At 53.9% G+C, this 15609-nt stretch overlaps 2 protein-coding genes across 2 annotated transcripts; one reads left to right on the plus strand and one right to left on the minus strand.

Moving 5' to 3' along the window:
* Nucleotides 1–9839: 9839 nt before the first annotated feature.
* On the plus strand, nt 9840–10802 carry BZA05DRAFT_134292 (uncharacterized protein). The gene is made up of 3 exons (XM_051478828.1): nt 9840–9893; nt 9990–10167; nt 10237–10802. Exons 2-3 carry the CDS (start codon nt 10120–10122, stop codon nt 10768–10770), a joined length of 582 nt encoding a protein of 193 aa, XP_051336912.1. The 5' UTR covers nt 9840–9893; nt 9990–10119; the 3' UTR covers nt 10771–10802.
* Nucleotides 10803–12374: 1572 nt separating this feature from the next.
* BZA05DRAFT_341531 (fungal-specific transcription factor domain-containing protein) lies at nt 12375–14846 on the minus strand (the record flags this gene model as incomplete). The annotated part of the gene is made up of 7 exons (XM_051481005.1): nt 12375–13047; nt 13146–13504; nt 13560–13611; nt 13670–14156; nt 14195–14441; nt 14504–14615; nt 14716–14846. The coding sequence occupies 7 exons, from the start codon at nt 14844–14846 to the stop codon at nt 12375–12377; spliced, it is 2061 nt and encodes a 686-aa protein (XP_051336913.1).
* Nucleotides 14847–15609: the final 763 nt, after the last annotated feature.

Genomic DNA, 15609 nt, shown 5'->3' on the forward strand with positions numbered 1-15609 from the left:
GTGATTATGGATTATGGATGTAGATTTAAATCCGAGCCTCCGTCGCTTCGGCATCGGCCCGAGGGAACGGACGGGGAGAGAGAAATAAAGCACAGAAGGCGCAGCCAGCCAGAGCCAGACGAGAGAAGAAAATAGCTGGGTTGGGAGAGGGTAATGACGCAACTTTTCCCTGTAGTTAGAGCAGCAGCAGACGTTGACTGCTTCAACTACCATAACTAACCCATATGATGTTGCTGGGGCTGCGGGTGCGGTTCTACTCTAGATTCAAGAGTGGTTAGGCCTGTGTTTACATCTCCACCTGGACACCCTCTAACCGCAATAGGATAGCGCCCAAGCAGTTCGAACTTCGTTTTGTCTCCGCCTCCGCGGCGAGGGGGAATCGCGATCGTCTGTCTGTCTACCCCCTGTTTCATACCGACACACCTGGCACCGTCACTCACACCTGGGCTGGGCGGGATAGCTAGGTGTGTAGGTGTCTTCGTCTTCACTTCTTCGCTGTCTGTCTCCGCGACGGAAACACGACAAAACGTAGACAGAAACGTAGACAACAATGAGAACGTGTCACCAGAACATTCCCTCCGTTCCAGGATTCAGACAGGCAGCACTCCGGAGTCCCGTCAAAACAACTGGCACTCGCACTCGCACTCGCGCGCTGGTGATTGGACTGGACTGGCGGTGGGGTTTGCTGCCACTGCTGCCAGGCTGGTGCTGGTGACTTCCAATAATAACGCAATTCCTCGCCACGTTGCGTTCTTCAACTTGACTTGACTTGCAAGGGGAAGGCAGGAAGGAACAGGAAAGGAAGGGAAAGGAAGCCACCCCCGAGCAAGCCACCCCCGAGAAAGCAAAAAAGGAAAGAAAAGAAAAGAAAGAAAGGAAGAAAGAGGGAAAGCAAGCAAGCCCCACACACACCCCCACAAGAAAGACTAACCGCTTCGCGAAAGGTCACCGGGCAGATCCATATCCGCCGCCCTTCCCTTGGCCTTTGGCCTTTGGTCCTTGGCGTGCGTGTTGCAAAACATAGAGTACTCTACATAAGTACAAAATACACCCAGAGACCTGTTTCTGGTTTCTGACGGCGGAGGGAGGGAGGGAGGGACCGGGCGGTTGGGCGGACGGGATGGGTGGATATGGATGATGGATCGAGTGGTTATCGAGCCCAAGACAAACAGTCAAACAAGGCCCCTCTTCGGGGGAAGCTGGAGAGTTTTACAGCTATGTACAGCTACGGTACAGCTACAGCTACAGCTACTGAATATCACAGCAGCAAGGGGAGACTCAGGACTCAGCTTCAGCTTCAACCTTCAGCGCCGCGATGCAGGTGCAAGTGCAGATGCAGTGAGCGGGCGGGAAGGAGGGCGGGAGGGCAGGGCGCTACAATATTGTATCGTATCGCCGACTCGACTCAACTCACCGAAACATTTGTCTTCTCGAACAGTTGGGTTGGATTCGTTGATCGTCGAAGTTGGGCCCGACGAAGCGCGCGCCATGGGCATAGGGATGCCGCCCGTAACGTTACAGTAATGTAATGTCACGCAATGTCACGTAATATTACAATAAAGCATGAGTCGTGACGGTAAAGTCATTGCCAAGGCGGCTAGTGGGGCTATTGACTGGTTCAAGCGGCGCCAGCCACCCAGCAGTCACGTGTGTGCCGAGCTTACATCGTTACGTGACAACTTTACCGTCACGGCTCATACTTTACGGTAATCCGGCATCTCTACCTAGGCATAGACACGCAAAGCAATAATAGGAACGACCTTTGACCGTGTGAGGTGTTTCCTGCTGCCCCTCGGCTTCCCGGGCGCGGCGTGAGGCGCGGGGCTTTCCTTTCCTTGGGCCTTGCGTCGATCGGACTGAGGACGAGTTCGGTGGGTTTCCCTTCCCTTCCCTCCTGCATCGATACCGGTGGCTGTGTCCATGCGGCCGCAAAGGATGTACGTACCGGTATTCACACGACTCACACTCTTTTGAGAAGAAAAAGAGAACGAAAAAAAAAAAGAGAGAGAGAAAAAGAGACATGGCAGTCGCTGTCATCCTTTTAACGGTCTGGCTGCAAACCAAGTGCGGTGAGAATGCATAAACCGGTCAACTCAAGTACCGTACCCACCACGTTCGTCGTCGTGGTTGCGTGGCTGCTTCCCGTACTAACACACTCTCCGACTGCACCGGCGATCTTTATTTGCAGATGCAGCCAACTCAGAAACCAAGTTAAGCTAGAGTTAGAGTACTTTCTTAGCGGTGAGCCAATAGCTATCGACTAACCATTAGCTACTAGTAGTCGACCAAGCATGTGCCGGAACACCGGAACGCCGGAACTCCAAATGTTGCCGACAAAACTTAAGACGACCTTTTTCTTTTCTTCCTTGTCGGTCTTCGAGTTGGCTAGAGTAGTGGCCAGGCAGTCGCATCCGTCGCTCTTTTTCTCTCTCTCGCTCTCCCTTTCTTTTCCCCGGACGGTGGACATCGTCTGCTTTGCTTTGCTGTGGCAAGTGTGCACCAAATCTAGATCCAAATTCAGATCCAAATCTGTCTGAGGCGCCACCTGCTGTTCTGGACCTCCGAGTCTGCGACTGTCGCGAGTCGAGACCTCCTCCTCGTCGCACTGCACCTCGAGAGTCGAGCCAGTCCTGTGTCTGATGTCAGTCCGATTCAGTCCTCCGTCCGGAACGGAATATTCAGTGTTCAACGGGTGACTGGTGACTGTTCACGCTTCAGTGCTTCACCCGTATGTATATATTTAGATAGCCGGTCGCACTGGTGACTGCACTTCCGCAAATTCCACCCTTTCGGGAATCTCTCCAGAAGTTAGAACGCAGTGCGCACTGGGCGTCCCTCCATCCCTCCAGGATTCCAGAATCCCAGAAATCCAGGGGGGCAAAATGCGAGAACCCGTGGCCGTCGCGGTCGGTTAAGGCGGGTGTTGCGGTTCCATATCCCGCATGTGGAAGGTTGATTTGGGTTAACACCGTACCGGGCACCCAGTAAAGTAGAGTAGAGTTTGTGTCAAGACTCGAGAGGAATAATCGTACGCCACCTTCCGTTCGGGTCCGGAGTCGGAAGCATATGCATCCATGTGCACTGCGGGGATTACGGGTACGGTATGGAGCACCTCAGCAATGTGGGCTTGTGAACTTGTGACGAGGAGCAGGAGGAGGCTGCGTACACAGGCCGTCGACACCGGCACACTTAGAGTAGGTAGAATACTCTATCGATGGTGGATCACCGCCCCGTTCGCCGAGGATGACGAGCGAGCGCGACGGAAGTTTTTTTGTCGCCAGCTTCGGCACCCGAGTTGTCACCGCCGCCGTCACCGGTCATGGTTATGTAAGCCCGATCGGAGGGTGCGCATGTGCTTGTGCGTGTGTGGTCCCGATGCAGCGATATGCGAAAGACCCAGACTAGAGTAGAGCTAAGTAGATGTTAGCTGGGTGCTGCCGCGTGGTACGGTTAGATGTATATTGGCACTTACCACACATACGATTTCTCTCGTGTCTATGTAGAGTACTCGTACTTACACCACGGAACATATTGGGGAGCAAGTACCTACCAGAAGCATCCGTAGTACACAGGTACCGAGAATACTGTCCCCTATTCCCACTGACCATCATCATGGAGGAGTAGATATGTAGAGTACTCTACACAGGCGCCGGCTGGGTCCAAGGCGAACCGCGTAAGCCCATCGTTGCGGGTTCGCGGGAGGCCTGGGGGAGAGTATGTTCCCACCCACCCACCCACCCATACCAGGTAAGTACTTACCCATGGTCCCATACGTCAACACGACAAATATAGGCCCACAAACACTCTGGAAACAAGCCGATACAGTAGAGCAGCGATGTGTACAGTACAATACAGTACGGTACACTGTATAGCACCTATACAGCCACAGCTGCATATGGGTACGCAATCCCTTCACGCTGCTGCGCGGTACTCTGCAAACGATGCGATTGGGTGCGGTAGCGAGGTAGCGGGGGGATCTCTGGTAGCCTGAAGGCAGAAGGCACATAATACTGGGGCCCGCCGGACGATGCGCGAGGTACCTATCGAATCGAGTCGAATCGATCGCTTCTCGGTTCCGTTGATACCTCGATACCTCGTTTCGGAGGGTAGCCATAGACGAAAGAACGAGGGGAAGGTGGCCAGACCCGCGGGTGGATTCCGAAGCCGTCCGTATTTCCGTCCGCGTGTACGTGCGTGCGTACGCGAACATGCTCATCGTTGTCGTGCGACATGGCTGCTGGGCAGGCCTATATAGCAGCGCCTGATGTCGTCGGGCACGCCGCTGTGGCTGACTGGCCGAGAGACCAGGCGGTACCGCCTGACTGACGCGGAGCGGGCTATGGACTGAGAACAGTGGCGGATACGAGCACGTACCTATGGACACACGTAAGAATAGAATAAAATGGGATATATTGTACTTACATACGGCAAGGCGACACCCCGGAGATCTACCCCCCCCCTCCCCCGCCTCCCGCCTAATCGTCGCCAGAAAGGGGGAATATGAATATACTCTATCTCGCATGCCGCCTTGCAGCCTTTCCCCGCTCGATCGTCGCTGGAAGCTGCATGGTATCGAAGCTCGGAGGCGAGTGATCGACGGTGTTCTAGACTGTTGGATGGAGATCCCTCGCACCACCGGGAGCTACTGGTCCGACCCTTGTGGGCGGCAAAGGAGCGGAAGTTGTGACGGCAAGTTAGCCACTCGGATGTTGCCTGGAAAGCAAGTGCGGTTGCGGCGGAATTTCAAGCCCGGTGGTTGGCTGCTTGGAGATACCCCGGATCGGCGGGAAGAGTGCGGTTCCTCCAAAGCACAGACAGCCCGCCCGATTCCTCTAGTGCGATGTAGGTGACCGTTGGTACCGCGCTCCGTGTAGTCGATCCCGCAACCACAGCAGCGGTAGTCATTGCTTTCGCCCCACCGCCACGCATGATGCGAACAGATGGTTTTGTGTCACCGTCACTGTCTCAGCCTCGGCGACGTGTGTCCGACGAATCATCAGCGCCCCGTGCCGCGAGGACAAAGGATGGGAACACGAAAACTATACTGTAGAGTGGGTTTGCGCCTCTTCGGGCCGAAAGGCGTGACGAGGAAGGGAGCACACACAGAGGAGAGAGCGGAAATGAGGGGTTGACCGCCTATTCGATAGATGATGATTGAGAAAGAAGAAGAAGGAGAAGAAGAAGAAGAAGAAGAAGAAGAAGAAGAAGAAGAAGAAGAAGAAGAAGAAGAAGAAGAAGAAGAAGAAGAAGAAGAAGAAGAAGAAGAAAACCCCACTATGTCCTCCAACGTTGATGGCCACTACTAACCGCTTTTGGTTCTTCCCACCGACAGCTCCTCCATCACTCTGCCAAAGTGGAAACCTACTTCGGGAGGGCTTGGAAAGTGGACGTTGAACCGCTTGGAAGGTGGACCTTGGGCCGCCTCACGGACAGAGCAACCACCGCCTCACCCATAACATGTGATTCCAGATGTTCCTACGCTGCAGCGAATCAGCGTGCTCCTTCACGTTTTCTTATGATTGGGAGACCCGCTCTTCCCTGAGCGATCAGGATGGAACCATTCTCTAAGGATAGCATGGTAGGTATATCAAAGCGATAGCGCATAGTATGTACTCGGGAAAAAAGACGAGATCAAGTGTGAATGCATCATCACATACACGCCCGCCCTCTCTTCCCAAGCTTGCGCCTCCCAGAACTTAGAAGAGCGCTATTCCAAGATCTCCCCAGTCCGCAAGGCCCGCCAGTCAAAGACACCCCGTCAGCCAAGCCCGTACTTCACTCTTTTCAATCCCGCTCTTGGAAGCCCACTCATCCGTGCTCACTCTTCCTTACCCCCGCTCTGCCACGTGCACATTGCGCCCTGGATCACGAAAACTCACCCGGCAAATGGGCGACGTCACGTGCAGTCCTGCAACAGACTGGGGTTCCCTCTCCCTCTCACTATCACACTCTCTCGATTCCAACAAACCTCTGATCTCGAACAAAGTGACTTAAAAGCCGCATGTGGGAGTTTATTCGGCGTACAATACATAACTAGTGGCACGTCGAAGTTCATCGGGATTGGTGCAGCTCGGGGTTTTCCCGCGGTATGTAGATAGTGGCAGGATTGTTCCTCCAAGTTCCAACGGTCATACACGGAGCATTGCATTTGGCGGGTGGTTACTGTTCATTCATTCGAGCTGGAGTGCAGCGCATGGACGGCACTTTAGTTGCTTGGAACTTGGAAGGAGTTGGGGATGATGGTTCGTGATGTTCGCACTCCGAGAGAAAGGAAGGCCAAGTATCTATGTGCTTTGCATAGCGTTCGTATTCGGGAAGAAAGTAGCTATCCAAGTCTCCCAGCGATCCGTGGATTGAATGTCTCATCTCCTAACTATTAATGCCCTTGCGACTCGTAGTTGGACTTGGACTCGCACTCGAACTCGCACTCGGACTCGGAATCGTGTTTACGTCATCGAGACTGGGATCTTTGGACTTTGATCTTTGGCAGGCAAGGGAAACGTACGTCTTCGTCGTCATCGTCGCCGCACGCCAGACGCTCAGTCATTAGCGGCGTCATCGTGTGCCGGTATGGTGGCGGAGTAGATTCGGGAGCAGGTGTCCGGGGCGCAGCGGAGTCCGGATTACTGGAGCCACATGGGGACGGTGCGACTATTGGTTGAGGACTCGAAGCTCGTATGTAGAGGAGCTGTACTAGTGAGGTGTACGAGGTGAAAAACCGCAGAGAATAGTACATCCGGGATGCGGCTTTTGGCCTTGCTGAACGTGTCTAGAGGTTTCGGCTCGAGAAGATCTAATGGTATGATTTGGTATTAGAGATTGTGGGGTAAAGTGTATCAATGAAACACAGTGGACGGAGGGCCGCTGCGATGCCGGGTTCGCCGTCCCTGATGCAGACGTTGAAGGGGTACCGTACCTATCACCTCCAGCTTCCGAGGTGAACTATGAGGCTCCTTCTCTATCGCAGTCTGGAACACTGTTAGGCACAGTGCATTAAGCAGGAGAATCGATATTTGGCAGTTGAAAAGCCTCTGTTTTAACTTCCAGCAGATTGAAGTGGTGCACGTTCAGGATATGGCTACTTTGGCCGAGGACTGTGGGCGATGTAGATGTAGACGTGGTCGAAGATTTCAGCAATTGCAGGTGGCGAGATAGCGTCTGTTGCACTGGTGCTCCGTAAGTATCTGGTGATATCCGATCAGTAGTATCATAATCACGGTCAGCGTGTCGTTTTGAGAGGAATTGTTGGCGATGCCGTCGGTATATAGAGTACAGTTATCGCACCATTGCGTCATCTCGTTCCATGCGATAGTGGCTGCTCGCGTGTGTATCCATGGCAACCCCTCCGAGACCCCCCCGAGCAAGCGACTGTAGGGATGATGGAAGTCGGAAGTCGGTCTCGGATTTCTCTTTTTTGCTACAATGGTGTACCCTCGTTTGAGCCGAGAGGCGTTCCGAGCTGCTATGAACCGTGGTGTTGGCCCTGGTGGGCGTTGCTTAGGGACCGACCGAGAGTTATTCCCCGTGTGTGTACATCCGCTTTCGGAGCCTGGTCTCACATGAGCTCACGGCCTCATCGATCGCTCCCGTTCTGCCAGTTCGGTCTTGGAGAGGAAGCGAATGCACCAGCCGACCGATTTCCATCCTATATGTATCCCGGCAGAGGCCGTGCTAGAAGATCGACAGTCGTGGATGTCGATCAACCCGAGCCGCCATAACTCGGCGGGAAGGCGGGAAGGCTGTCGAAAAAGTAGCGAGTGACTTTTTGTGAAGAAACGTGGGCTGATTCTATTCTCTGACGGATGGTCTGATTGTTTGGGATGGAGTTTTTGCGAAAAAAAAAGTTGACCGTTGGATGGCTATCGGCGTCAGGATTTATGTAAATGGATCGTAAATTTGCTTCGCAAATAAGATTTTGGCGTGGGCTCCAGCCGAAAGTTTGGTAGTCGCTGCTGCTTCTTTGGTATGTGGGGCCAGTGCGAAGAGAGAGAGAGGGAGTCAGAGGTGGTGGTATCTCATTCGCCAAATCGATTCTCATGTGCAAGTTTTCGGTCGTCAAATGGTAGTAATTCAGTGCTAGGAAATATCTCATGCTGCCCTGCTACCATTGGGAGGATATCAGCCTGGTTTTACCGTCCCGTCGGGAAGGGAGGGTTGGGGTTGTGACGTAGAATGACACTGCGGCTCACCGAAGTGAAAGCGGCAGTTGCGGAGAAACGGACCGCGCCTGATAAAAACAAACAGATGGGAGAGTTCCTTGGGAGAAGTCTTGTAATTTCCCTCTGTTCGACACGGCTCCACGTGGATAAGTACAGTGGTAGAAAAGGGGGGAGGGGGGAGTGGAGACGGGATGGTTACCACACTCCCACAATACGCGGTGATAAGGTGGTTGGTATTTAGGGGATTGTTGTGGCTCCAACGCCACATCCCAAACCGTTGCCGACGTATTACGGAGGTTATTGCACATGGGAGTGGCATTGCTCCGATTGTTTTGATCCCATTTCTCGTCACTGTGACTTCGAAAAGTTGGGAAATCGCGATCTGGAATCGATACCTAACCTAGGGCTTTTACTATACATGGTCTCTACCGTGCCGGCGGCTGTTCACCGCTTCGCAGGGCATCCATCAGATCGGCGCAAAAAATATATATGGACCTTTCGCACAGCCGAACACACTTAGTCGGATACCGGAAGTGACCCCTATTCCCGTTAACCGCTCTAACTATCGCCGAGTAACTGTCGCGAGCAATTCACGCCTAAGATATCGCGGGAAAAGGCTTAACTTTGATCTGCCGCCTTGTGGAGCCTGTACCACCGGCATGGTGTGGTGCGGGGTTATCGTGGCCTTTGCACTTTCCTCCCGCCCATGTAGGTATAGTTGAATACTACCGCCGTACTATGCCTTTATGTTTTGCCTTGCCACGCCTCTGGTGCCAGTGGATAATCAGTCCATCTCTCTCGGGCGGGCTCCATGTATACGGTATCTACGCCGGTGATGAAAATAATAATACTGGATGCCCGAATTCCTTTACACAGCCCGATTGACGGCAGCCACAGCTTGCTTGTTTGCTTGCTCTCTCCATGCACGCGGGGCATACACGCACACGTCTAGCATCGCCGATAGTCAGCCTTGTCCGTGTCCTCCCTACGTCACTCTCTCTTACGGTTCCCAGCGCGCATTCCGTTCCAGTCCGCCTGCCAGCTATTTGCCTGGACCTTATCCTGGCCCTGGATTCGAGCCTGATGTTGGCGAGGGGGGGAGGGAGGCTTCACTCGCCACAATGACACCCAGGATGCCGACGTAAGGTTGGCGAGAGCGAGGGTCTTCCGTAGAACTTGCCTTACTAATCCGCGCTCCAACAGGCAGAAGCCTGCAGCGCACCAGCCCAAGTGGAGACCGTGCACGCACACATCCGTCAGCCCAGCCCAGCTAGCCCAGCCAGCCGAACCAGCCAGACCGCCAGCCAGACAGACCGCCAGCCAGACAGACCGCCAGCCACAGCTAGCCAGCCAGCAGCAGAGTGGGAGAGCGCGTACGCATACGCATCCGCATCGTTTCCTCATCACAGACAGGGCAGCGTCCTTTACAGCCCCATCCCACATGAATATCTACCATGCCATTTCACATCCGCGAGCTGATTCGTTCTTCCGGTAACCGTCTCCGTCTCCGTTCCCATTCCCCATACCCACAACTATTACTGCAGCCCTTCGACACCAGAGACATTTTTTTTTGGAACCTGCAATCGGAGTGGGAAGGGTCTTTGGGTCAAATGCACGCCACATTGTTGTTCTAAGGATTGGTTTTCCGTTCATGCGGAATGCAGGAATTGAGACCCAGCTCTCCGTCAAGTCACAAGAATTCTCCCGAAGTACATACGCAACCTGAGCTGTATGGTAGGTCGAATACCTACCACTCTTTCACGACAGCGAGAGGGGGTCATCTAAGAGTAATCCGGAGTGTAAGGAAGTGGTTGCTAATACATATGCCAGTTAAAGGCCCTGCGCGTAGCCAACCGGCTGCTCGGAATGAGCTCTAAATACTGAGTTGGATTTACTGCTCCAATCTGTTCATGGCGCACGCCATTTTTTTGTGTCTATCATCTCGGTGAATCGCCGAGTGATGGTAAGATACTTTGCAGGCGGGAAAAGTTGTCACTTTGCATATGAGGTAAGCAGAGACCCCGCATGCTACGGAATTCCATCGGATATTGAGAACTGATTGCTATTCGTATTGCAGATTTTGGACACTCGGCACCCTTGCGATGGCACACCTAAGCCCCCACGCAACAACAACAACAATAACGACCTATGTATCTCTTGGGTGTCTTGGCTCAAATTAACCACATATGCGGAGGAGTCACAGGTTCCGAGCGCGCGCGCTGCGAGGAAGCGGGGTGACCGGAGGAGGTGGAGGTGGTGGTGGCTGAAGCGGCCCTGCCACGTCGACATAGGGAGGCGAGTTGGTGGAGAAGAGACGTCTCTGGAGTTCGCCGAAATGCACCCTACAGTCCCATCCGTTCGTGTGAAATCTCGTGAGAGCTCCCCCCTCAACGAAGCCAAAGCTTCTCCGACGTGCCGACGTCTGTGCTACCGGTCAGTCGAGGTCACCCTAGCGAGGGGGGCAGATTGCTGTGGCATCAGGGGAGTTGTATTGCCTCTCACCGAAAGTCCTGCAGAAAGCACGGCCAACCAACCGCGAAGCCGTGACCTTTCTGCGGACTCCGGAGCAGTGGGCACTCCGGAGTCTGCGATTGCTGCAAGCCACAAATAGGAGAGGACTAGGGACTTCCCGTAAGTGTCCAGCGTCGATCGCGATACGTTAGGCGCCACTGCACCTAGCCATCTGCGAACTTTGCGTTTGCACTGGCGGGCCAGGGCTGGGGGGGAGCGTGACCCAAAGCAACAAAGTGAGCGGAATAATCCAGCAATTGGCCACCCACATGGGCACTTACTTAATAAACAAATGCTCCCCCAGCTCCTACCCTTCGCCAGCAACCACTGTCTCTCTCTCCCTTCCGCCCCCCATCTCCCCCCACCCCCATCTTCCCCCCACCACCCACCTCTCTTGTTCTTCGCAAAGAGGGAGGGCATCCCTGAATGGCTTATCGTCGGCGTTGTGTCGGTAGTGGCAGCGAAAAGAAAACCGAAGCCGGTCGTCGGAGCCCCGCCGTCAACCTACAACCCAAAGCCTGCTTGGCCTCGCTCAGCCATTTCAGCAAAAAAAAATTAATAATTTGGGGGCGGAGACTCTTACTCATTTCAGCGTCCTTTAGCCACCTGCGGCGGAAAACGATGAGAAAGCCACATCTGTTACTTTAGCGAGGCGGTGCCCTGCTAAACGTCTAACCAGGGTTCCTTTGGGAGCGACTGCCTGCTTGCCAAACCGCTTGCTGGGCATTTCAGTCTTTTTTCCTGGAAGCCATCGCCTAACCATCGTCAAACCGTTCCGTGATCGTCCCGTCCGACCCACCCGCCCACCCGCCCGCCGACCCGCCCGCTCGAGACCTCACAAGGAACGAATGCTGCTTGACGGTGTATGTCGATCTGGCGGTTCTCCGATGCTGTCGGTGGTCGATACCACATTGCCCATCTGTCGTCATATCCGGTCCTGGGTTCCCACCCTCCACCGTCCAGTTGCCTCGCAGGCTGGAGAAAGGCTGCCGGGTGGCCATATGGAATGTCAACAAGCTGTACTGGACCGTCTTCAGGTACATACCTCACCGCTATGGTATCGTTCGGGGTGTAAAGAGACTGATGGAAGCTTGAAGCCGGTTGCCGATTCTCGCAATCGGTGGTATGGTGTATGATGGCCACCATGCAGCACAGCCATTTACTGGGAGCTAATACCAACCGGCAACCGGCTACCGGCAGCTTGACGAACGCCTCGAGTTGGTTGGGTTCTCATGGTTCTTGAGAAACTCCGGAAGCCGCGAGCGCTAGAAGCCTAGGGAGAGACTTTGTTCGCGAAGCCGATGCGTCAACTAAAGTATATATGCGAGTGTCCGTTGCAAATCTGGCCTTTCCCCTAGCGACCTGAGCAACACCCGGATCCTTTACCTTGGCAAAGGGCACTCATGCAAACGCAAGTCTGAAGACGTTTAGGCGACCGCTACGGGTTGGGAGCCACTGATGCACGTTCTCGTGTAAAGGGGGGGGGAATGGGGGAGGGAGAAACAGCTGAGGAACAGTCCGCTGACTAATTTTTTGACATCGACACTGCAGAAAGAAGGCAACAAGCATCAAAAGAAAGAAGAACGACTCGCAAGGAACTTAACTGGAAGAATGACAAGAGCTCCAGAAACACGACAGGCGAAATGCAAACAGCCCCACCCCCCACTCAAAACACCCTCCGGCATCACCACCCCTCCGTTCACCTCAACCTTTAGTAAATGGCGGCAGATAGCCCGAGCTTCCCGGCTCATGCAGGAAATTCGGCGCGGGAAAGTATTGCTTCAGCACATCACTGTCACCGATGCGGCCATCCTGCAGTTGCGAACCCTGCGAAGAGGCAGCAGCAGCCTTACTTCTTCGGCGTTGACCGTTCACTGGACCTTCGAACCGGCGGTTCACCCGAGGAGCAATCTGTCTCAAGAGTTCCGATAACTCGTCGCAACACCTTTCTGCACCTTCGTTCTTCCCCTGAAACGATATGGCATCTAGCCACGAGATCAGGTTGGAGGCGTCGTCGAACATGGCATCGCAATGCTCGGGGACGTGTGCGGCGCGGTACGCCAACTCCAACAGGATCACCGCTGCGGCGGACACCGCAGTGTGTAGGATACACCACCAGGGGCCCAATCTCATCGGATTGGTCGGATCGGCTGCAAGTCCGTGCACGATTAGGGTGATTATCTGGTGAGCCGACTCGAGGCAGCTGACGGCTGATTCTTTGACGAATTCCTTGAACGTCGGTGGGATTCCCAGGTATCGATCGTGATCTGGCCGACGAAGACACGGGCGATTCAGGACCATCATCGTGTTGTGGTAGCGAAGTGCAAGGTCGATTCTCTGTTCCAGGAAGTTTTGGGAATCAGTCAAGCCGTTCAGTCTTCCTCTGTTCCAAGAGTGTGGCATACCTGATGGATGAAAACCTGATCCGTTTGCGATTTCTGGAAATCGAGCGACTCGGGGAGATCCTTTTTCCACCTCTGGAGGAAGCAATCGAGCAGTTCGATATCCCTACGCAGGTTTTCCAGATTGTCGCCTCCTTGGAACTCTGATCGGGGCGAGTACAGGCGTGCCATGGTCTCCGCCGTGATTGCCGACAGGCTCGTGCAAGCCACCATGTATGGATCTGGTGTTGTAGGATCGATCTCTTCTGGCCCTCCGACGGTAGTTGTTCGGAGCATTCGCGGGACTGGAGCGTTGCACGCACGTTCCTGGATGGCGGACGGCCGTCCTGTGGCCAGGTACAGCACCGAGTCGAGATAGCAGAGGGAGTGCCATACACGCAGACGCAACTCTTGTTCGAAGATGGCTACGTCCGGAGAATCTAGCTTAACATGCTGCACCTGGGTTATCTTTCGGTCGGAACCACGTGCGCCATCCGGGGATACTTACCAGTCCTATTCCGTACGCCATTCGAACAGCCAGACCAGTGATGTTCCAGGCTCTGGGTTTGCATCAGCATGGCGACCGTTAGCAACGATGATCGAGGAGGGGAAACATACTTGTTCGTATGTTGGCTCGCCAGTAAATACATACTGGTCAAGGCCCAAGCTTGCAACTGCTCCAAAGTGGCTGTTGCGATCCCAGAAACTCCATCCAAGGCTCCCAGGACCCGAGCTCTCATGAAATAGTTGGTATGGTCGATGTCCCCTGGCTCGTCTTCTCCTAAAAGGCTTACGAAGGTCTGACCGATGGCGAATACTAGGTTGAGCGTGGTCCAATTGCAGTTTGCCATCGAGATGGTTGGATTCATGATAAATCCATAGATCTTTTCGACATCATCGACGAGGGACTGCTTCCATATGATGGGAAACAGGGGATGGACGGTCGTGAGGTAAACCGAGATTAGTTTATGGGCTGTTGGTTTGCTCGGGACGAAGAAAGGGTCGATCTGATCCGTCCATTGGGAAACATCGGTGTCAAGATGATATGCGCTGCCTTGACGTGGGGTGAGAAACGACCTCTTCTCTCTTGTGGTCGGTCTAATTACTTACATCGATGGTGCATTTTGAGGTCCAAGTTCTCACTAGTCTGTTTATCATTGCTGAGTTCCCACTCTACTCGGCGAAGCAGCGCGATCCCGCTTCCTTTCCCCATATAGCCGAGTAGGTCGTTAGCATTGCCGTCATAACCGTCCGCGACGGCGTCTCGAGAAGGGGATGCGATAAACTCGGGCGACGTTTCCGACTCGGTATCAGAAACGGAAGCGGGGCCACGGAGTCCAGGTGGAACGGAATAGGCGGCCAACGCTGGTGAAATCGAACAATCGAGATTCTGAAGGTATCAGCAGTCGTTGAATTGTATGAAGAATTTACAAGACCGAGGGGAGTAAGTACCGAAGCCAGAGCGTTTTGGATGGCAAGCTGACTACTGGTGTCCGCAAACCGATGAAGGCCTTGAAGGAGTGTCGTATATGTTTTGACCCGGATCTCAAGGTCATGCAGTCTCCTACGAAAAATATCAGCCTTCCGCTCGTAGGCCGACGGCCAGCAACCCAAGTCCAGCAACCGGAGATTCGAAAGCGATGGGTTGGCGGAGGTCGGTATACTTCGCGATCGCTTCCTTCTTTGTTCCGCCATAGAAGCAGTCTACTTTGTAGTCCGTACAGTGTCCACATATCGGTCTGCTCCATAAAGTCAGTAATCGTTTTTGATCTTTCCTCCTTTTCCGACCGCGCATCAGAAACCTTCAGACGCGGGGATCGTGACTCCTGAGTCTGGGGTGGATCTGGTTATCGGAGGGTACGGCAGAGTTGTCGAAGGGTACGGCAGAGTTGCCAGGAAAAAACCGGGCGTTCAGACCTTTTCCCATCACACTTGGTACAGGTCATGTCAGCTAACCCGAAATGCTAATCACGGGGGAAAACTCCGTACCATGGTACGCAGGTGACACTTACTTTTACTTTGCGCTGCCTACAAGGCTCACAGGCGCGAGGAATATTACGCCGTGGTTCTTTTCCCACGATGCCGTCATCCGCCGGGCCGATGGACGATGAAGGCCTCATCATTGATGATACGTCCAGCTCTATCTGTGCTATGGTGTTGCCTTCAACAACATTCGGCTTTGGGCGGCGAGAAACGAAATAAATAGGTGGAATCGTTGTCCACTCCGGACCATGCAGGCAGCAACTGCAGAACGGGCGGGACTATTCGACGAACGAAGATCCTTAAGTACATATGCTCGTTGTCCGTTCTCATGGAAAAAGAGGGATTGGCTCAGAATAGTTCCACCTTCTTCGAATGCGATGACTAAGTGCCACATTGACCCTCTGATTGGATCGCACGTTTTTCCAGGAATTCTGCTGATGGCATTTGATATTCGCAGGGGCAGGGCTAATACGTATCATCGCGCGATGGGGACGCCACCGACCAGGTATCTTCCGGTGATGCTGATAGTAAAGCACAACTTCAAACGATCATGCACACATGGACCAGTCCGCTGC

The sequence above is a fragment of the Tricharina praecox genome (assembly GCF_024521635.1).
Source record: "Tricharina praecox strain CBS 144465 chromosome Unknown BZA05scaffold_23, whole genome shotgun sequence".
NCBI classification, from domain to species: domain Eukaryota; kingdom Fungi; phylum Ascomycota; class Pezizomycetes; order Pezizales; family Pyronemataceae; genus Tricharina; species Tricharina praecox.